This window comes from Suricata suricatta, chromosome 8 (genome assembly GCF_006229205.1).
Source record: "Suricata suricatta isolate VVHF042 chromosome 8, meerkat_22Aug2017_6uvM2_HiC, whole genome shotgun sequence".
NCBI classification, from domain to species: domain Eukaryota; kingdom Metazoa; phylum Chordata; class Mammalia; order Carnivora; family Herpestidae; genus Suricata; species Suricata suricatta.
The window spans coordinates 106,882,680-106,906,601 of NC_043707.1; the positions used below are offsets into that span (position 1 = coordinate 106,882,680).

Below are 23,922 nucleotides of genomic sequence, written 5' to 3' on the forward strand. Positions count from 1 at the left end.
CTCCTTTCTGCCCCTTCCCTGCTTTCTCTCTCTCTCTCTCTCTCTCTCTCTCAAAAACTAAATAAACAGGGGCACTTTGGTGGTTCAGTCGGATAAGCTTCTGATTCCTGATCTTTGCTCAGGTCACAATCTCATGTTTTGTGAGTTCGAGCCCCACTTCAGGCTTTGCACTGATGGCTCAGAGCCTTCTTGGGATTCTGTCTCTCCTCTCTGCCCCTGACCTGCCTGTGCTTCCTCTCTCAGAATAAATAAACTTTAAAAACAAAGAAACAAACATACATTAAAAAACAAAACAAGGGGCACCTGGGTGGCTCAGTCAGTCAAATATCTGAGTTAGTTGAGTTCAGGTCGTGATCTCATGGTTAATGGGTTTGAGCCTCACATCAGGCTCTGTGCTAACAGCTCAGAGTCTGGACCCTACTTTGGATTCTGTGTCTCCCTCTCTCTCTGCGCTCCCCTGCTTGCACTCTGTCTCTCTCTCAAAAATAAACATTAAAAAAATTAAAAACAAAACAAAAATAAACCCACTTGGTAGAATGCATGGTCCATAGTAAACGGTAACTGCAGTTATTATTTCTAGAAACATTTTAGATGGAAGTATGATCTAACTGTGAGTCCTAGAAAAGTTTCCTTGATCCTCTGGAAAATCATTTGTAGAGTTCCTTCTTTGAAGCATAATGTATATAATATTGGATATAGAGTATTTAGTTCACAAGCTAATTTATTTTGATAGCTTTTCAGTTTACTTTCCCCAAAGCTTTTAATTGTACCTTCTTTGTGAAAAATAAATCAATCCCAATATAAGTGAAAAGTAGCCTTTTTTCTTTTTTTAAATTTCTTTACATTTATTTATTTTTGACAGAGCGTGAACAAGGGAGGGGCAGAGAGAGAAAGAGACACAGAATCTGAAGCAGGCTCCGGGCTCTGAGCTAGCGGTCAGCACAGAGCCCAATGCTGGGCTCAAACCCACGACTGTGAGATCATGACCTGAGCCAAAGTTGGACGCTCAACCGACTGAGCCACCCAGGACCCAGGCGCCCCGAAAAGTAGCCTTTGAAAAGCAATACTTGCCTATGTAAAAAAGAAAGCCAACAGTTTGAATTTCCAAGTTTATAAGTGTTGAAATTGAGAATAAAATTACTAAAAAATGATTTGTGTCCTTGTTAGCAACATAATTTTGGAATTTTTGAAAGACTGCTAACGGCTATTTCCTAGTTTAAAGTACCAAACTGATGTAGCTTTTCTAACATTTCTCAACAAGGGCACTGTTGGCATTTAGGGCAGGACAGTTCTTTGTTGTGCACTGTTCTGTGCCTTGTGGACATTTAGCTTTCCTGGCCTCTGCCCACTAAAATGCCAGGAGTGACCGCCCACCTTCACACCCTCACCACTGTGACAGTAACTCTTCCCTGACAAGGACTTTCCTCCCCCTAAATTTTCACATATCCCTAAATGAGAACCAGTGGGACTCCAGCTGAAATATTTTTAGTGAAGCAGATCATACTATCACCAGTTTTCATTTAAGAATTCCAACTTTGGGGCACTTGGGTGGCTCAGTTGGTTGAGCGTCTGACTCTTGATTTCAGCTCAGGTCATGATCTCAGGATCATGAGATTGAGCCCCGTGTTGGGCTCCATGCTGACAATGCAGGACCTGTTTAGGATTTTCCTTTTCTCTCTTTCTCTGCCCCTCCCTTGTTTGCATGCACGCTCACTCTCCCTCTCTCTAAAAAAAATAAAAATTAGCACTTTAAAAAATAAAAACTTATTATAAAAGGAAATCTTGTGTTATAGAATTTCAGTAGCACTTAGATATAGAAGTTATTCAAATGATTAATATAATAGCAATTTTTAATTTATTAACAATATTTAGGAAAACCACATGATGGCATCCATATAAGGCAATAAAACCATACATTTATAATAAGGAGTAAATTTATTTCATTAATATTTCCATGCTAAAATTGTTTTCAAAGACGTGAACTTCATTGTTAACATTTCCTTTTTATTTAAAAAAATTTTTTTAATGTTTTATTTATTTTTTTATACAGAGAGAGACAGAGCATGAGAGGAGGAAGGGCAGACAGAGAAGGAGACACGGAACCAGAAGCAGGCTCCAAGCTCTGAGCTGTCAGCACAGAGCCCAATGCGGGGCTTGAACCCACGAACGTGAGATCTGACCTGAGTCAAAGTCGGAGGCTTAACCAACTGAGCCACCCAGGCACCCCTCCTTTTTATTTTTTAATGTTTATTTTTGAGAGAGAGAGAGCAGGGGAGGGGCAGAGAGAGAGGGAAACAGAAGATCCAAAGCAGGCTCTGCTGACAGCAGATAGTGGGATGCAGGGCTCGAACCCACGAACCGTGAGATCATGACCTGAGCTGAAGTCGGAGGCTCAACAAGTGAGCCACTGAGGCGCCCCGTCAACATTTCCAACACAGATATTCATCTTCTGACTCTGATGGACACCAATTTTGCATTTTTTTCTGGATAAAAGACTTCAAACATGTACCAGTTTTCATATCATAAAGTGGTAGTTTGGGTATCCCAGCTGTGCCATCTTTAGAAATAATGTGAGGTTGCCACATTGCCAAGATCATGTTTTTGGGTGAGAACTCAAGGCAGACTGTCTTTGTGAGGTCAAAGGAGTGTAGTAGTCCCTTGTTAGTGACATTGATAATATTTATTTTCCTCCATTGCCCCAGGCAATGTGTACCATCCTTACTAAATTTGTAGACTTTGCAGTTTTCCCCCACATTCCCTTGGAAACAATGTACTTTCTGTAAAATATGGTGGTCCATTTACCATGTGCAGTTGTTCTGATCCTCAGACTATCAGGAGCAGCATGAATGGTGATGTCTTGTCCCAGGAAAATTAATTATTATTTTTTTAGAAGCTGTCACTCAGATCATGTCTTGGAAAGTCTTTTTTTTTTTTTTTTAAGTTTTTAAATGTTTTATTTATTTTTGAGAGGGAGAGAGACAGCGTGAGCAGGGGTGGGTCAGAGAGAGAGGGAGACACAGAATCTGAAGACAGGCTCCAGGCTCTGAGCTAGCTGTCAGCACAGAGCCTGACGCGGGGTTCGAACCCACGAACCATGAGATCATGACCTGAGCCGAAGTCAGATGCTCAACCTACTAAGATACCCAGGTGTCCTGAAGTTTAATTATACTTTTTTTTTAAACATTTATTTATTTTTGAGAAAACGTGAGTGGGGAAGAGGCAGAGAGAAATGGAGAGAGGGACAATCCCAAGCAGGCGCCACACTGGGAGCCCAATGTGGGGCTTGAACCCACAGACCATGAGATTACAACCTGAGCTTCAGTCAAGAGGCCACTGCTTAACTGGCTGAGCCACACAGGTGCCCCTCAAGTAGTCTCTTTAATGTGAAACCTGGAGTGCCTGGGTGGCTCAGTCGGTTAAGTGTCTGACTTCAGATCGGGTCATGCTCTCGCAGTTTGGTTCATGGGTTTGAGCCCCACGTCAGGCTCTGGGCTGACAGCTAGCTCAGAGCCTGGAGCCTCCTTCAGTTTCTGTGTCTCTCTCTCTCTCTGACCCTCCCTTGCTTGTGCTGTCTCTGTCTCTCAAAAAAAAATTTTTTTTTTTTATAAAGCAAAACGTACATTTTTTCAATCATTGAATCTTTCTAGTAAATGTGAGAGTAATTGCAGTTGTCTCTGTTCTCCAAAATAGTATACTTTCAGGGATACTATTAGTATAAAAAAATAATATTCCATAAATAAGACTAAGGGAGGTAATTGAGAGGCTGAAAATGTAAAATATCATACATTTCAAATAATTTGTTACTTTTAATTTTAAAATTAATTAATCATTTTCAGGGGCACCTGGGTAGCTCAGTCAATTGAGCATCTGACTTCGGCTCAGGTCATGATCACACAGTTTGGGGGTTCAAGCCCTGTGTTGGGCTCTAAGCTGAGAGCTCAGAGCCTTTAGCCTGCTTCAGATTTTGTGTCTCCCTCTCTCTCTGCCCTTCCCCTTCTCTGTCTCTCTCTCAAAAATAAAATAAACATTACAGTTTTTTCTTAATCATTTTCAGGCTTTAAAAAATAGGGTGTGGTTTTAGAGTCTCTTTATTCATACGTTTGTTGTCTTTCATGGCTAATTAAAATTTGTCAGATTATATTGAAAGTCATTTGTAGTTTGGTTGATTTCATTTAAAATGTGGTCATTTAGGGGGCATCTGGTGGCTCAGACAGGTGTCCGAGTTTTGGTTTCTTCTCAAGTCATGATCTCACAGTTCATGAGTTCAAGCCCTGCATCAGGCTCTATGTTGACAGTGCAGAGCCTGCTTGGGATTCTCTCTCTCCCTCTCTCTGCTCCTCCCCTCCTCGCCTGCTCTCTGTCTCTCTCAAAATAAATGAAACATTATTTTATTATTATTTTTTTTAACATTTATTTGTTTTTGAGAAAGAGAGAGACAGAGACAGAGTGCAACCAGGAGAGGCGAAGAGAGGAGGGGAGACACACAATCCACAGCAGGCTCCAGGCTCTAAGCTATTAGCCCAGAGCCCAGTGCAGGGCTCAGACTCATGAACCACAAGATCATGGCCTGAGCTCAAGTTGGATGCTCAACCGAGTGAGCCACCCAGGTGCCCCAATAAGTAAAACTTAAAAAAAAATTTAAAACAATAAAAAATAAAATGTGGTCATTTACTATGCAGGCCAAGAGAGCATAGGCATGTTTTAGAAGTTACCCCATGTTCAGCACGTCTCCAAAATGGATCTTACTCTCATGAGCGGACTGTACTTTTTACTATTCATCTCAACTGTCTAGTAATTAATATTACTTTAGCATATAATATGAGCTGTACAACTCAATACACGTGTTCCTCATCAGTGTTTTATATTTTAAGTTTGTGAACATGAATAAGCTATGTTATCCAAAAATTCAATGCTTTTAGGTTTTTAGTTTAAGATAATAAATATTCCCTGAACCAAAACCTGTAGTGGAACCGTTACAGACTAAAAGTTTGAGAATTTGGAGACTTGACTTGCACATTGGGGTTCTATTTTTTGCCAAATTACTTTCCATTTTCTTGAGAGTAAGCATACTACATAGCTGTTGTATTGGCAATAAACTTTTTTTTTCTTTTATAGTTTATTGTCAAGTAGGTTTCCTTATAACACCCAGTGCTCATCCCCACAAGTGCCCTCCTCCAAGCCCACCACTCCCCTTCCCTTCTCCCGCTCTCGCATCAGCCCTCAGTTTGTTCTCAGTATCCAAGAATCTCTCATGGTTTGCCTCCCTCCCTCTCCCCAACTATTTTTCCCTCTCCTCTCCCCCATGGTCCTCTGTTAAGTTTCTCCTGTTTCACTTATAAGTGAAAACATATGGTTTCTGTCCTTCTCTCCCTGTCTTATTTCACTTAGCATGACACTCTCGAGGTCCATCCACGTTGCTACAAATGGCCAGATTTCATTTTTTCTCAGTGCCATGTAGTATTCCATTGTATATATAAACCACATCTTCTTGATCCATTCATCAGCTGATGGACATTTAGGCTCTTTCCATGATTTGGCATTTGTTGAAAGTACCGCTGTGAACATTGGGGTACATGTGTCCCCATGCATCAGCACTTCTGTATCCCTGTATCCCTGTAAATCCCTTGCAGTGCTATTGCTGGGTCATAGGGGATTTCTGTTGTTAATTTTTTGAGGAACCTCCACACTGTTTTCCAGAGCAGCTGCACCAGTTTACATTCCTACCAACAATGTAGGAAGGTGCCCTTTCTCCACATCTTCACCAGTATCTGTAGTCTCCTGATTTGTTCATTTGAGCCACCCTGACTGGTGTGAGATGGTATCTCAGTGTGGTCTGGGTTTGTATTTCCCTGATAATGAGTGATGCTGAGCATCATTTCATGTGTCTGTTGGCTGTCTGGATGTCCTCCTTGGAGAATTGTCTGTTCATGTCTCCTGCTGGAGACAAATAATCACTGGATTATTTGTTTTTCGGGTGTGGTGTTTGGTGAGTTCTTTGTAGATTTTGGATACTAGCCCTTTATTTGATCTGTCATTTGCAACTATCTTTTCTCATTCCGTCGGTTGCCTGTTGGTTTTCTTGATTGTTTCCTTTGCTGTGCAGAAGCTTTGTATCTTGATGAGGTCCCAGTAGTTCATTTTTGCTCTTGATTCCCTTGCCTTTGGGGATGTGTCTCGAGTAGGAAATTGCTGCGGTTGAGGTCAAGGAGGCTGTTTCCTGCTTTCTCCTCTAGGGTTTTGATGATTTCCTGTCTGACGTTGAGGTTCTTCATCCATTTTGAGTTTCTTTTTGTGTATGGCGTAAGAAAGTAGTCTAGTTTCATTCTTCTGCATGTTGCTGTACAGTTCTCCCAGCACCATATGTTAAAGAGGCTGTCTTTTTTCCATGGGATACTCTTTCCTGCTTAGTCAGAGATTAGTTGGCCATACATTTGTGGGTTCAGTTCTGGGTTCTCTCTCTATTCCATTGGTCTATGTGTCTGTTTTTGTGCCAATACCATACTGTCTTGATGATGACAGCTTTGTAGTAGAGGCTAAAGTCTGGGATTGCAATAGACTTTAAAAAATTGTTTAATTTCTTTTTGTTTAAATTTCAAAAGAAATTAAATGTAGATGAGAACATAATACCACAATATTAGCTAACAAGAAAATTCAAAATTAACAGATATAATTTTGTGTTGTTTTCCCTTAAATTTATCTTTATTTATTATTATTTTTAAATGTTTATTTATTTTTGAGAGAGAGGGGCGGGAGAGGCAGAGAGAAAGGGAGACACAGAATCTGAAGCAGGCTCCAGGCTTTAAGCTGTCAGCATAGAGTCTGACACGGGGCTTGAAGCCACAAACCGTGATATCATGACCTGAGCAGAATTCAGATCCTTAACTGACTGAGCCACCCAGTCGCCCTGTATTTATTTATTTTTAAATGTTTTATTTGGTTTTGAAAGAGAGCACAAGTGGGTGAGGGGCAGAAAGAGGGGAGGACAGAGGATCAAGAGCGGGCTCCATGCTGACAGCAGCCAGCCCAATGTGGGGCTTGAACTCAGGAACTGCAAGATCATGATGTGTGCCAAAGTCAGACTCAGACTGACCCACCCAGGGGCCCCCTCTTAAGTTTATTTTTTTAATAAAAGGAAACAAAACTTTGTTGCTATAGTGGAAGTCTCCTTTGTTTCCTTTCCATATCTCATTGTCTTCTTTCCCACCAAGGCAATTACTATAAATTTAGTGTCTTTCTCATTCATTCATTCAGACATTTACTATAAATATGTAACTTTAAATAATGATTATAATAGGGGTGCCTGGGTGGCTCAGTTGGGTATGCATCTCACTCTTGATTTCAGCTCAGGTCATGATCTCATGGTTTGTGAAATTGGGCACACCCTGTCCAAGCTCTGTGCTGATGGCTCAAAGCCTGCTTGGGATTCTCTCTTTCCTTCTCTTTCTGCCCCTCCCCTGCTCATGCTTGCTGTCTCTCAAAATAAATAAACTAAAAAGATTTATAGGATTTGAATGCTTACTGTTTGCCATCCACTGTTCATTGATTCAGTAACCCCGTGGTTGTTGTAAGGATTAATCAAAGTTAATACATATATAATATTATAATATAAATTTTTTATTTCCATATTACAAATGGGGAGCTAGAGATATAGAGAGATTTTAAAATGACTTGACCAGGGGCACCTGGGTGGCTCAGTCGGTTAAGCCTCCAACTTCGGCTCAGGTCAGATCTCATGTTCGTGGGTTCGAGCCCCGCATCAGGCTCTGTGCTGACAACTAGCTCAGAGCCTGGAGCCTGCTTCTGGTTCTGTGTCTCCTTCTCTCTCTGTCCCTCCCCCTCTCATGCTCTGTATCAAAAATAACGAAAACATTAAAAAAAAAATAAAATGACTTGACCAGGTTCTGGGGCACCTGGGTGGCTCAGTTGGTTAAGCGTCTGACTTGGCTCAGGTCATGATCTCATGGTTCATGAGTTTGAGGCCTTCATCGGGCTCTCTGCTATCAGCTATCTCCTTCTCTCTGTTCCTCCCACACTCTCAAAAATAAACAAACATTAAAAAAAAATAAATAACTTGACCAGGTTCAAGCCCCTATAGTTTATGGAGCAAGGATTTGAACCCGATTGGCTATAGAGGGTATACGTTTAGTCAATATGCTATCTTGCTGTCTATAATAGGTATTATTTTACGTTTTAAAAGATACATTTTTAAATTAAAATAGTATCATAGGGACCTGCATTCTTTTTTTGGGGGGTAACTTTTTATTTTCTTTTTTATAAATTCAACTATAATTAACATACAGTGTTATGTTGGTTTCAAGTGTACAATCTAATAATGATTCAATAATTCTGTACATTTCTCAGTGCTCATCAAGATAAGTTTACTCTTCATCCCTTTTATTTCACCCATCCCTCCCACCCATTTCCTCTCTGGCAAGTACCAGTTTGTTTACTGGATTTAAAAGTCTGTTGTTTTGGGCATTTGCAGTAGTTTAGTTAAGTGTCTGACTTTTGATTTTGGCCTAGGTCTTGATCTCCCTGAGTTGGGGTTCTGTGCTGGTTGTGGAACCTACTTAAGATTCTCCCTCTCCTTCTTCCTCTTCCTCTCTCTCCTCTAAAAAATGTCTGTTGTTTTGTCTCTTTTTTTTCCTTTGTTTTTTTCTTTTGTTTCTTAATTCCACATATGAATGAAATCACATGGTATTTGTCTTCTAAGTAACTTATTTCACTTAGCATTTTACCCTCTATATCTATCCATGTGGTTGCAATTTCATACTTTTTTATGCTGAGTAATATTCCATTGTATGTATGTGTATACACACACACATATCACCTCTTCTTTATCCATTTGTGTAATGATGGACATTTGGGTTGATTCCACAATTTGGCTGTTGTAAATAATGCTTCAATAAACATAGGGGTACATATATCTTTGAATTAATATCTTCATATTCTTTAGGTAAATACCCAGTAGCAAAATTACTAGATCATATGGTAATTCTATTTTTAATTTTCTTGAGGAACATCCATGCTGTTTTCCACAGTGGCTGCATCAGTTTGCATTCTCACTAACAGTGCACGAGGGTCCCTTTTTCTCCACATCCTCCCCAACGCTTGCTTCTTGTGTTTTGATTTTAGGCATTCTGACAGGTGTGAGGTGATAGCTCATTGTGGTTTTTGATTCGCATTTCCCTGATGATGAGGATGTTGAGCATCTTTTCATGTGTCTGTTGACCATCTGTACATCTCCTTTGGAAAAATATTTACACAGATCCTCTGTCCATTTAAAAAGTTTTGTTAATGTTTATTTATTTTTGAGAGAGGGAGGGAGGGGCAGAAAGAGCGAGACAGAGGATCCAAAGCAGTCTCCATGCTATGAGCACAGAGTCCAGTGCATGGCTTAAACCCATGAACCATAAGACCATGACCTGAGCTAAAATCAAGAGTTGGCCACTTAATCTACTGAGCCACCCAAGTGCCCCTCTGTTCCTTTTTTTAAAGTTTATTTACTTTGAGGGAGGGAGAGAGAGAGAGAGAGAGAGAAAATGAGTGGGGAAGGGACAGAGGGAGAGGGGGAGAGAATTCCAAGCATGCTCCATGCTGTCAGTACAGAGCCCGATGTGGGGCTTGAACCCATGAACCGCGAGATCGTGACATGAGCTGAACTCAAGAATTGGATGCTTAGCCGACTCAGTCACCCAGGAGCCCATCCATTTTTTAAAATATTTATTTTTTGCGAGAGCATGCACCTGAGTGGGGTAGGTGCACAGAGGGGGTGGGGGGACAGACAATCCAAAGTGGGCTCTATGCTAACAGCAGACAGCCCGAAGTGGGGCTTGATCTTACAGACTGCAAGATCATGGCCTGGGCCAAAGTCAGATGCTTAACTTATAAACTCAACTAACTGAGCTACCCAGGTACCTCTCCTCTCTGTACATTTTTAATTGGATTATTTATTTTCTTGGATTTGAATTGTATAAGATCTTTATATATTTTGGATATTAATCCCTTGTCAGATACATTGTTTGTAAATATCTTCTCCCATTCAGTAGGTTACTTTCTGTTTTGTTGTTGGTTTCCCTCACTGTCCAAAAGCTTTTTATTTTGAGGTAGTCTCAGTAGTTTAATCTTGCTCTTGTTTCCCTTGCCTCAGAAGACCTATCTAGAAAAATGTTTCTATGGCTCATGTCAAAGAAATTAATGCCTATGTTTTCTTCTAGGAATTTTGTGATTTCAGGCCCCACATTTAGGCCTTTAATCTATTTTGAGTTTGTTTTTGTGTGTATAATAAAAAATTGATGTTCTTCTTTTGCATGTTGCTGTCTAGTTTTCCCAACTCTATTTGTTAAAGAGACTATCTTTTTTCCATTGTATATTCTTGCCTCTTTTGTTGTAGATTAATTGACCATAAAATCATGGGTTTATTTCTGAATTCTTTGTTCTGTTGATGTGTGTGTCTATTTTGTGCCAGTCCTATACTGTTTTGATTACTACAGCTTTGTAGTATATCTTGAAATCTGGGATCGTTGTACCACTAGCTTTGTCATTCTTTTTCAAGATTGCTTTGGCTATTCAGGGTCTTTTGTGGTTCCCTACAAATTTTAGGATTATTTGTTGTAGTTCTGTGAATAATGTTTGTATTTTGATAGGAATTGCATAAAATCTGTAGATTGCTTTGGGTAGTATGGACATTTTAACAGTATTCTTCCAGTCTGTGATCGTGGTGTATTTTTCTATTTGTATTGTCTTCATTTTCTTTTATCAAATTTTATGGTTTTCAGAATACAGATCTTTCACCTCTTTGGTTAAATTTATTGCTAGATATTGTATTCTTTTTGATGCAATTGTAAATGGGATTGTTTTCTTAATTTCTCTTTCTGCTACTTCATTTTTAGTGTATAGAAATGCAACAGATCTCTATGTATTAATTTTGTATCCTGCAACTTCATTGAGTTAATTTACCAGTACTAGTAGTTTGTTGGTGGAGTCTTTAGGGTTTTCTTTATATAGTATCATGTCATCTGCAAATATTTAAAAGTTTTACTTCTTCCTTACCACTTTTGATGCCTTATATTTCTTTTTCTTATCTAATTGCTATGGCTAGGACTTCTAGTACTGTGTTGAATAAAAGTATTGAGAGGATATCCTTTTCTTGTTCCTGATCTTAGAGGAAAAGCTCTCAGTTTGTCACCATTGGGTGTGATGTTAGCTTTGGGTTTTTCATATATGGCCATTATTATGTTGAGGTATATTTCCTCTAATGCTGCTGCTCCTCTTCCTCCTTTTCCTCACCCCCCCTTTTTTGTAATATCTTTGTGTAATCTTGTCTCATAGATGAATTTGGAAGCTTTCTTTCTTCTTTGATTTTTTAGAATAGTTTGAGTAGAACATTCTTTAAAATGTTCGATAGAATTCACCTATGAAGCCATCTGGTCCTGAACTTTGGTTTTTGGAAGTTTTTTGATTACTGATTCAATTTCATTACAAGTCCTCTGTTTAAGTTTTCTTATTTTCTTAGTATATTTTTTATGTTTTTTATTTAGTTTTGAAAGACAGTGAGAGATAGTGCAAGCAGGGGAGGGTCAGAGAGAGAGGGAGATACAGAATCTGAAGCAGTCTCCAGGCTCTGAGATAGCTGTCAGCACAGAGCCCGATGTGGGGCTCAAACCCACAAATTGTGAGATCATGACCTGAGCTGAACCTAGACGCTTAACCAACTGAGCTACCCAGGCGCCCCTAAATTTTCTTATTTCTTTCTGATTCAATTTTGAATCAGAATAGGTTATGTTTGTAAGAATGTATCCATTTCTTGTAGGTTATCCAATTTGTTAGCATATAACTTTTCATAATATTCTCTTATAATCCTTTGTATTTCTTGGTGTTGGTTTTTATTTCTCCTTCATTTCTGATTTTGAGTTCTCTCTTTTCTTTTTTTGATGCATCTGGCTAAAGGCTTATTAATTTTGTTGCTCTCTTCAGAGAACTAGCTCCTGGTTTCATTGATCTGTTTTTTTTTTAAGTTTCTGTTTCACTTATTTTTGCTCTAGTCTTTATTATTGTCTTCCTTCTACTAGCTTTAGGTTTTGTTACTCTTTTTCTATCTCCTTTAGGTGTAAAGGTAGGCTGTTTATTGAAATTCTTTTTGTTTCTTGAGATAGGCCTGCGTTGTTATAATCTTCTCTTTTAGAATAGCTTTTGCTTTATCCCAAAGATTTTGGACAGTTATGTTTTCTTTTTCATTTGTCTCCATGTATTTTAAATTTCTTCTTTAATTTCTTGGTTGAACCATTTATTGTTTACTAGCAAGTTATTTAGCCTCTGTATATTTGTGTTCTTTCCAGATTTTATCTTGTGATTGATTTCTAATTTCATACTACTATCCTCAGAAAAGGTACATGATATGATTGCATGCTTTTTCAATTTATTGAGACTTGTTTGGTGGCCTAACATGTGATATGTTCTGGAGAATGTTCTGTATGCACTTGAAAAGAATGTGTATTCCACTGTTTTGGGATATTCTGAATATATCTGTTAGATCCACTTGGTCTACTGTGTCATTCAAAGCTACTGTTTCCTTGTTGATTTTCTGTCTGGTCTGTTTATCGATATAAATGGGGTGTCAGAGTCCCCTACTATTATTGTATTATTGTCAGTTTTTTCTTTATGCCTGTTAATACTTTATGTATTTAGAGGTGTTATATTATCTTGTTGAATTGTTCCCTTTATCATTATGTAGTGTCCTCCTTTATTTCTTTTTATCATCTTGGTTTGTTTTAAAGTCCGTATAAGTATTGCTAGCCCAGGTTTCTTTTCATTTCCATTTTTTTTTGTAACTTAAAAAAATTTTTTGAATTAAATTTTGATGATGCCACTTAACTACAACTTGCTTCTTTCCCACCATCCCCCACTTAGTATTGCTTTTGAAATACATCTACATTGCTAGATGAGTTCATTCATTGTAAGTGCTGTATATTTTATTGAAATAACAGTTTCTTATTGTTCCTACAGATTAACTTTGGGTTGTTTCCTGACTGCTCTCCCGCTCCACTGATTACAAACAATGCTAAAATGAAATGAATATTCTTTTTTTTTTTTAATTTTTTTAAATTTATTTTTGGGAGACAGAGAGAGACAGTGCGAGCAGGGGAGGGTCAGAGAGAGAGGGAGACACAGAATACCAAGCAGGCTCCAGGCTCTGAGCTAGCTGTCAGCACAGAGCCGGATGCGGGGTTCAAACCCACGAACCGTGAGATCATGACCCGAGCCGAAGCCGGTCGCTTAACCTACTGAGCCACCCAGGTGCCCCTGAAATGAATATTCTTGTTCACATCTCCTGTCCTTCTCTGCATAAGTTTGTATTAGCATGTACCTTTTATTTTTTTTTAACTTTCTTTAAAGTTTTATGTATTTATTTATTAGAGAGAGAAAATGAGCAGGGGAGGGGCAGAGACAGAGAGGGAGACAGAGGATCTGAAGTGGGCTCTGTGCTGACAGCGAGGTTTGAACTCACAAACCATGAGATCATGCATGACCTGAGCAAAGTCAAATAGATACTTAACTAATGGAGCCACCCAAGGACCCCAGCATATACCTTTTAAATAAGTATTTTTCCCCCTTCTCTTAAAATGTGCCATGAGCCCAGATACAAAGTTACTTGTTTTTCAGAATAAAAATATCAAACATTTCAGCCCAGGGGCACCTGGGTGGCTTATTTTGTTGAGCAATCAACTCTTGATCTCAGCTCAGGTCTTCATCTCACGATCATGAGTTCAAGCCCAGTGTTGGGCTCCATGCTGGGTGTGGAGCCTACTTTAAAAAAAAAAAAAATTTCAGCGTATTGTGCTATTATGAAACTTGTAACAACTCCAACCAAACCAGTTCAGTTGCTGTTAGGTATTCCTTACCTCCTCTCAGACCTGTTGAGCTGCAATGAGCAATTCTGTCTTCAAGTCTTTGTATAGAGAACAGAATCTGCTACCCTCCAGAAAAATTGAGGGCATTGTGGAAGTTAACAATATATTTCATTCAAAATGTATGTTATGTAATTTTAACTTCAGTATCTCGTATTTTCTTTCTCTTTTTAAAAAAATATTTTTAATGTTTATTTTTATTTTTGAGAGAGAGAGAGAGAGAGAGAGAGAGAGAGAGAGAGAGAGAGAGAAAGAGCGCGAGCGAGCACAAACAGGAGAGGCCAGAGAGACAGGGAGACAGAAGCAGGCTCTAAGCTCTGAACTGTCGGCATGGAGCCTGACTTGGGGCTTGGATCCATTAACTGTGAGATCATGACCTGAGCTGAAGTCAGAAGCTTTACCAACTGAGCCACCCAGGTGCCCAATTGTATTTTATTTTTCTAAAGTGAAGTTTCTTTTCTTTTTTTAAAAAATTTTTAATAGTTTATTTTTGAGACAGAGACAGACAGAGCACGAGTGGGGGAGGGGCAAGAGTGAGGGAGACACAATCTGAAACAGGCTCGAGGTTCTGAGCTGTTGGCACAGAACCTGATGCGAGGCTTGAACCCATGAACCGTGCGATCATGCGCTGGGCGCTTAACTGATTGAGCCACCCAGGCACCCCTTCCCCTTCTTTTCTATCTCTGTCCAGATTACAGTCACCATTGTCTTCCTCTGCACTCAAGTACTGGTCCTGTTTTCTAAAGTTCATTTTTTTAAATGTTTATTTTGAGAGAGAGAGAGAGAGAGAGAGAAACCACGCATGAGGGTGCACAAGTTGGGGAGGGGTAGAAACAGAGGGAAATACAGAATCCAAAGCAGGCAGGCTCCGAGCTTCAGCGTAGAGCCCAACACAGGGCTCAAATCCACAAACTGGGATATCGTAACCTGAGTCAAAGTTGGATGCTTAACCAACTTAGCCACCCAGGTGCCCCTAAAGTTCATTTAAAAAAATTATTTGAGAGAGAGAGAGTGCATGAACAGGGGAGGGACAGAGAGAGAGGAGAGAGAATCCTAAGCTGGCTCCTCACTGTCAGCTGAGATCCCACGAACTATAATATTATGACCTGAGCTGAAATCAAGAGTGCCTACTGAGCCACCTAGGTGCCCTGGTTCTCTTTTCTATGTAGATAACTAGCTTAACTCTTTACAACTCTGTAGTGGAAAAATATTGAGTTAAATAATATGAAATGGAAAAAGCTTGAACTTTGGTGCTGGATTGGAACCAAATTGGAACCTTGGTTCCAATTCTGGTTCTACTAGCTCTGTATCCTTACAGAAGTTACTTAAGCTTCTTAGCCTACATTCCTTTTTCTGTGAAGTGGGAATCATGCCTACCTTGGTGTTATGTGTGAAGGATTAAGTGAGGAAATTTTTATAAAATCCCTGTTGATTTTTTTTTGTTATTAATAAACCCTTTCTCTAAGTAGAAGATCTTTAACTCTTAATGTACATAAGAATCACTGGGGAGCTTGGTAAAATTTCCAGACCTTTCTCCAGGAGACTCTGATTTAGTAGGTTGAGACACAATAATCTGGGTTTTAAACAAGCTCCTTGGGTAATTCTAAGGCAGATGATCAGCAGATAGACTTTTAGAAATGTACTACTTTTGGTTCCTTGGTTCTAAGTTTAGCTTTGCTAGGAAAAGCCTTATAGCTATGACAAATCATTTCCACATTCTGAGAGTTATGTTTTCTCACACATAAAATGAGTGGCTGAACTTTATGGTCTCTACTGGCTATAAAATCCTAAATTTTTGATCTTATGATCTGGAGCCACTTTTTGGCAAAGTACAGTAGAGATATTTAAATGTTTTATTCTTTGGGAACTTGGATTATTCTTCCTTCTGTGAAGACTGTGGTAAAATTAGCTTAAAGCAAAGATTATTTTAAAGATACAAGGATATCTCATGGAACTTTAGTCAGGAGGCAATGAAGCTCAGGAATTGAGGACTATAGCATATTGGGAAATTTAAGAAGTTCTCTCTGCCTCTATCTTTTTCTCTTGGCTTTTTCTTCCTTCTGGGCTGTGTGGTAGAAAATAGCCATGTCCATCAGCTCCTAAGTTTACATGGCTTTCATCTTTTATTATTATTATTTTTTAAGATTTTATTTTATTTTTTTCCTTTTTATTAAAAAAAATTTTTTTTACATTTTATTTATTTTTGAGAGGCAGAGAGAGAGACAAAGTATGAACAGGGGAGGGGCAGAGAGAGAAAGAGACACAGAATTCAAAGCAGGCTCCAGGCTTTGAGCTAGCGGTCAGCACAAAGCCTGATACGGGGGGCTCCAACCCACGAACCATGAAATCATGACCTGAGCCAAAGTCGGACCCTCAACTGACTGATTTTATTTTTAAATAGTCTCTACATCCAACATGGGGCTTAAACTCATGACCTGGAGATTAAGAGTCACATGCTCTACTGACTGAGCAAGCCAGGTGCTCCTACATGGCTTCCACTTAAGGAAGCAGCCAGACTGAGGCTGGGATATCTTAATTCCAGTTTCAAATTGCCAAGAAAGGAACTGTGATTGGTCCGTATTGAGAGCAGTGTGCCGCTGACTTTGGCTAGGGGTAGAGTCAGGGTCATATTGTAAGGATGACCCTGGGAGCTCTGCCCCTATTCTCCATGGTTGGAGGTGGTATAGGTAGTCTCAGGTATTATCACATTTAAGAAAGCATTTTACTAATTGAAAAGTCGTAATATTGTATTCTGCATATGACCCTTGTAATCTATTTTCATGGAAAAAAAGTAGAGAGAGATAGGCTAAAAGAAAAAAGTGGGTTTGTGTTTTTATTCTTTTTTTTTTTTTTGAGAGAATCCCAAGGAGGCTTCACGCTATCAGCACAAGCCGACATGGGGCTTGCACAATGAGGTCATGACCTGAGCTGAAATCAGGAGGAAGGTGCTTAACCTACTGAGTCAGGCAGGAATCCCTCATTTTTATTCTTAGTCATGTACCAGATGGGGTGGAGCCTTTTGTAGTCACTTCTGCTAGACTGTACTATTTAATCAGTAATGAATTTTTAAGTTGCTTCTGGATATGGTTTTCTTCTTTTAAAATTATATAATTTTATGGCATAAAATCTTTGTCATTGTTTTATATATTTGGACTTAATGCTTCTTTAAATGAAGAGAAAATTATGTGATGCAGGCTATGAAGGGGGATGGTAGGAACATAGGCTTTTGAATCAGAAAATCTTGCATTTAATTTTATCTCTGCCATTTATTGACAGTATGATCATTTGACCTCTCTCTGAAAATAACATAATTCTTTTTCATACATTATTTTAAATTTTTTATTATTTTAATTAAAAAATTTTTTTTTACATTTATTTATTTTTTTTGAGAGATAGAGTGAGACAGAGCATGAGCGGGGAGGGTCAGAGAGAGAAGGAGGCACAGAAACTGAAGCAGGCTCCAGGCTCTGAGCAAGCATTCAGCACAGAGCTGGATGCGGGGCTCCAACCCACGAACTGTGAGATCATGACCTGAGCCGAAGTCAGTTGACTGACTGACTGAGCCACTCAGGTGCCCCTATTTAATTTAAAAAACTTTGTTTATATCTTTATTTTATTTTGAGACAGAGAGACAGAGCACGATTGAAGGAGCCTGATCGGGGCGGGGGCTCGAACCCATGGACTGTGAGATCATGACCAGAGGTGAAGTCGGATACTTAACCGACCGAGCCACCCAGGTGCCCCTATTTTTATACATTTTTTAAATGCTTATTAATTTTTGGGAGAAAGAGAGAGAGAAAGGGACAGAGTCAGAGTGTGACCGGGGGAAGGGCAGTGAGAGGAAGACAGAATCTAAAGCAGGCTCCTGGCTTTGAACTGTTAGCACAGATCCCTATGCGGGGTCAAACTCACGAACTGTGAGATTATGATCTGAGCCGAAGTTGGATGCTTAACCAACTGAGCCACCGTTGTGCCTCAAGAACATAATAATTCTTATATCATGGATTATTATTATTAAAATATTGATTTATTATTTTTTTAATATTTTATTGTCACATTGGTTTCCATATAACACCCAGTGCTCTTCCCCATAAGTGCCCTCCTCCATCACCACCACCACCCTTTCTCCTCCCCCTCCCCTTTCAACCCTCAGTTCATTTTCAGTATTCAATGGTCTTTCAGGTTTTGCGTCCCTCTCTCTTTCCCCAACTCTCTTTCCCCCTTCCCCTCCCCATGGTCCTCCATTAGGTTTCTCCTGTTCTCCTGTTAGACCTATGAGTGCAAACATATGGTATCTGTCCTTCTCTGCCTGACTTATTTTGCTTAGCATGACACCCTCGAGGTCCATCCACTTTTGCTACAAATGGCCGTATTTCATTCTTTTGCATTGCCACGTAATACTCCATTGTATATATATATACCACATCTTTTTTTTTGTAATTTTCTTTGTTTTTTTTTTTTAAGTAGTTTATTGTCAAATTAGTTTCCATACAACATCCAATGCTCTTCCCCACAAGTGCCCTCCTCCATCACCACCACCTCTTTTCCCCCCTCCCCCTTCAACCCTGAGTTCATTTTCAGTATTCAATAGTCTCTCAAGTTTTGCGTTCCTCTCTCTCCCCTGTTCCCCTCCCCCTGGTCCTCCATTAGGTTTCTCCTGTTCATATACCACATCTTCTTGATCCATTCATCAGGTGATGGACATTTAGGCTCTTTCCATGATTTGGCTATTGTTGACAGTGCTGCTATGAACATTGGGGTACATGTGCCCCTATGTGTCAGCACTTCTGTATCCCTTGGATAAATCCTGAGCAGGCTAAAATGAACAAATCAAGAGACTATAGATGCTGGCAAGGATGTGGAGAAACGGGCACCCTCCTACACTGTTGGTGGGAATGTAAACTGGTGCAGCCATTCTGGAAAACAGTGTGGAGGTTGCTCAAAAATCTATCAGTAGAACTCCCCTATGTTTGCTTATTTTTGAGAAAGAGTGCGCGTGAGTGGGGAAGGGGCAGAGAGAGAGGGAGACAGAGAATCCCAAGCAGAGTCTGGGTTGTCAGCACAGAACCTGATGCAGGGTTGAACTCATGAACCACAAGATCATGACTGAACCGAAATGAAGAGTTGGATGCTTAACCAGTCACCCAGGTGCCCCTTAAGTCACCCAGGTACCCCTATCATGGATTATTTGAGAATGAAATGATGACCTATGTAGAGCTTTTATACTATGATTCCTTGAGTGGGTGCTCAGTGAATGATAGATATTACTGTTGTTATTTTGTATTTTAGAATGCAATTGATATTTTTTATAGTCTATTCACTTTAAAGACTGACTACATTTTGGGCTTTAAATATATCCGTATTTTTTGAAGGTAATGGTATAAAGTATTTTTTAGATCTGAAAATCAGGACTTAGAATGTGAAAGAGGAAATATTTTTACGTTGATGATTTATTGGTTTGCATATATTTCTTCATTAATGGTTTTAATGAAATATCTTTCTGATATCTTTTTAGTGTCAAACCGGAAGAGAAGTAAAACTCAACAAAATTGTATTATGTGTGGAGTTCCTTCTTAAAAGAAGAAAAAAGTGATTATTGAGACTATGGATCGGAGCAAACGGAATTCAATTGCAGGCTTTCCTCCACGTGTGGAGCGTCTTGAAGATTTTGAAGGAGGTGGTGGGGGAGACGGGAACATGACCCAGGTGGGAAGAGTTTGGCCATCTTCATATCGAGCTCTTATAAGTGCCTTTTCTAGACTGACGCGTTTAGATGACTTCACCTGTGAAAAAATAGGGTCTGGCTTCTTCTCTGAAGTGTTCAAGGTGAGTGATGCCTGTGCTTTTCTCATATTGTCCTGTTGATAATCAGCTTAACTACAGAGTTGATAATTGTGTTTAATTATGACATATGCTTTGCCTAGTTGAGGTGAGGGTGCTGTGCATCTTGATCGGTGTTTTAAATTGTTCTCTCCTCTGGCTTTGGGACTTCTGGTGGCCAAGGGCCTGGCCGGTGCTGTGTGCACTCTTGCTGGTCCACGTGTGACACTGATACCCTGGCCGGGATACTGGGCCTCACCTGGGGTCCGCTTCCAGATGCACTCAACAACAAGAGACACAGGAGGGTTCCGGGGATGCCCTGAGCCAGCCAGCAGTTTGGAGTCACCCTGAAGATGGAAACTATGTGATTTATTTCAGATCTGCTCCTTCCATTTATGCCTGGGAGGCCTGACCTGCCCCTTTTCTGTCAGTGCCTAGAGTCAGAACCTGGATATTTTTGTATTTACTTGGTGGTGCCCAATCTCTGCCTCAGACACTTTGGAGCTAAAGGGGATGACTGGGAGAATTTTACCATTGGGAGTTGTACATAATGGTTGTTTATATCCTATTTTTTCCTCTCTCCATCTTTCCAGAGATACTTATCAAGGAGGCTCTTATTTTGGTCAAAAAAAGATTAATTAAAAAAATAATCTGTCCTCTCACACTATAAATTTCTAAGCTATTTAATTTAAAAAATAATACATACTGATCAAAAATTCAAATAATATAGGAGTATCTTCCACTCTCCCTCTCTATATATTTTTCTCTTTTTCCAATAATAAGCACTATTAACAGTTTGGTATGTATACTTCTGGACCCTTTACTGTGCTTATACATATATTATACACATACATCTTACATACATAAATAAAAATTTATATATACATGTAAGAAGCTATGCATATATACCCACTCATATAGTTTTTTTTTAAATTTTTTAATGTTTTATTTATTTTTGATACAGAGAGAGACAGAGCATGAGAAGGGTTGGGGCAGAGAGAGAAGGAGACACAGAACCAGAAGCAGGCTCCAGGCTCTGAGCTAGCTGTCAGCACAGAGCCTGATGCAGGGCTCGAACCCACGAATGTGAGATCTGACCTGAGCCAAAGTCGGAGGCCTAACCGACTGAGCCACCTAGGCACCCCTCCACTCATATAGTTTTTATTTGGTTATTTTTAATGAAGTTGAGCCCTTAATGCTCCCAAGTATTCATATTTCCCAAGTTCATTTATTCTCCCAGAACATTATTTCATACTTTTTCTTCCCTCATCAAACTCTCAGTACTTTTTCTCAGTAATGAGCTTGCTTCCTAATTCACTGAGAAAACTGAAGCAAGCTGGAGAATTTCCACAGCCTTCTATCCCCACAAATACCTACTAAACCAGTATCTTCACTCACTTACTCAGCCTTTATGCCTGTCAATATGGATGAACTACCTATTTCCAATTTAAGCCATATTTCATGTTCCAGTCTTTTAACAAAGTTTCTTTTAATGTTTACTTATTATTTTTGAGAGAGAGAGAGACAGAGAGAGAGACAGCATGAGCAGAGGAGGGGCAGAGAGAGAGGGAGACACAGAATCTGAAGCAGGCTTCAGTCTCCAAGCTGTCAGCACAGAGCCTGATATAGGGCTTGAACTCACGAAACTCAAGATATGATCTGAGCTGAAATCGGACTCTTAACCAACTGAGCCATCCAGCCGCCCCCTCTTTGCCCATTAAAAAAAAAATTTAATCCACTCTACTTAATATACAGTGTTATATTAGTTTCAGGTATACAATAGTGATTCAACAATTCTCTACATTATTCAGTGCTCATCATGATAAATGTCCTCTCTCTCTCCTTTTTTTTTTAACGTTTTAATTTATTTGAGAGACAGAGTGCAAGTGGGGGAGGGGCAGAGAGAAAGGGAGACAGAATCTGAAGCAGGCTTCAGGCTCTGAGCTGTCAGCACAGAGCCGATGCAGAGCTGGAACCCACGAAAGGAGAGATTATGACCTGAGCTGAAGTTGGATGCCACTCAGGCGCCTCATGATAAGTGTACTCTTTATTCTCTTCACCTATTTGATCCATCTCTTAGCCCACCTCCCCTCTGGTAACCATCAGTTTGTTCTTTAAGAGTCTGTTTTGTGGTTTGTCTCTTTTTTTCCTTTGTTCATTTGTTTCTAATTCCACATATGCGTGAAATCACATGGTATTTGTCTTTATCTGACTAACCTATTTCACTTAATATTATACCATCTAGATTAATCTATGTTGTTGCAAATGGCAAGATTTCATTCTTTTTATGGCTGAATAATATTCTGTTGTATATAAATATACCACATTTTTTTTATCCATTCGTCTAATGACGGACACTTGGGTTACTTCATATTTTGATTATTGTAAATAATTCTTCAATAAATATAGGAATGCGTGTATCTTTTTAAATTAATATCTCCGTATTCTTTGTGTAAATACCCAGTAGCAGAATTGGGTCGCATTTGTATGTGTATGTATATGAGTTGAAAATGTTTTCTTCTATAGATTGTTTAACTCTCTTTATTGTGTCCTTTAATGTATACAAGTTTTAAATTGTGATTAAGTCCAGTTTATCTATTTTTTCTTGTGTTGCTTGTGCTTTTTGGTGTGATGTCCAAGAAATCATTGCCAAATCCAATTATCAATGGAAGATTTTCCCCAATGTTTTCTTCTAAGAGTTTATAGATTTATGTCTTTACATTTAGGTCTTTGATCCACTTAAGTTAATTTTTATATATGGTGTAATGTAATGTGTTTTTTATTTCAAATTCTAGTTTTTCATTACTGGTGTATATGAATTGCCTGACTTTTTTTTACACTAACCTTATATCCTACAACCTTACTATAATTGCTTATCAGTCCCAGGAAGTTTTTGTAATAGATTACTTAGGATTTCTACATAGATGATTATGTCATCTGTGAACAAAGACAGTTTTATTTTTTTCCTTTCCAACCTATATAGCTTTTATTTCCTTATCTTATGCATTAGCTAGGACTTACACTATGATGTTGAAAAGCAGCACTGAGGGGATACATGGGCAGCTCAGCAAGTTAAGCATCCAACTCTTGATTTCAGCTCAGGTCGTGATCTCACAGTGGTGAGATCGAACCCTGTGTTGGGCTTTCTGCTGAGTGTGGAGCCTGCTTCGGATTCTCTCTCCATCTCTCTCTGCTCTTCCCTTGCTCATGCTTTCCCTTTCTCTCAAAATAAATAAATAAACATTAAAAAGAAAAAAGAAAAGCAGGCATCTGGGTGGCTCAGTAGGTTAAAAAAAAGAAAAGCAGTAGAGAGAAGGTACAATTGTACCATTTTCTTAATCTTAACTGGAAAGCTTTCAGTTTTTCACCATTGACCATGGTGATTGCTGTAAGGTTTTTTTTTAAAGATTAAAAAAATTATTTTTAATGTTTATTTGTTTTTGAGATAGAGACAGAGTATGATCAGGGGCAAGGGCAGAGAGACGGGGAGACACAGAATTTGAGGCAGGCTCCAGGCTCTGAGCTGTCAGCACAGAGCCTGATGTGGGGCCCAAACTCATGAACTGCTAGATCATAACCTACCTAAAGTCTGACATTTAACTGACTGAGCTACCCAGGCACCTCTGATATTTAATTTCTAATGATGATCAGAGAAAATGATGTACATGATGTCTGCCTTTTGGAATATTCTTAAATTTGTTTTGACTTACTACATAGTCATATTTTTTTGAATGCTGCCAGTGTGTTTGAAACAAGTATTAATTCTCTTGTTTTATGTGTTTGCGTAAAGTTCTATGTCTCTATTGGATCAAGCTTTTGTATTGTGTTATTCAAATGTTCTATGGCCTTAACTTATTTTGGTCTACTTGATCTGTTTGTTAGCAAAAAGTCTAGGGGGAGCACCCGGGTGGCTCAGTCGGTTAAGTTTTTGACTTTGGCTCAGATCGTGAAATCACGGTTGTGGGTTCAAGCCCCACTTTGGGTTCTGTGCTGACAGCTCAGAGCTTGGAGCCTGTCTTCAGATTCTGTGTCTACCTCTCTCTCTGACCCTCCCCAAAAGACTATAGATGCTGGCGAGGGTGTGGAGAGATGGGCACCCTCCTACACTGTTGGTGGGAATGTAAACTGGTGCAGCCGCTCTGGAAAACAGTATGGAGGCTCCTCAAAAAACTATCAATAGAACTCCCCTATGACC

General features: G+C 39.3%; 1 protein-coding gene across 1 annotated transcript in view; it reads left to right on the top strand.

Annotated features, from left to right (window-relative positions):
* The first annotated feature begins 19,426 nt into the window (after positions 1-19,426).
* The window catches only part of TESK2 (testis associated actin remodelling kinase 2), a 100,782-nt gene continuing 96,286 nt past the window's right edge, over positions 19,427-23,922 (top strand). The window contains exon 1 of the mRNA XM_029946016.1: positions 19,427-19,733. Within this exon, the coding sequence (XP_029801876.1) occupies positions 19,512-19,733 (222 nt within the window). The 5' untranslated portion in view covers positions 19,427-19,511. The remainder of the gene's footprint in view (positions 19,734-23,922) is intronic.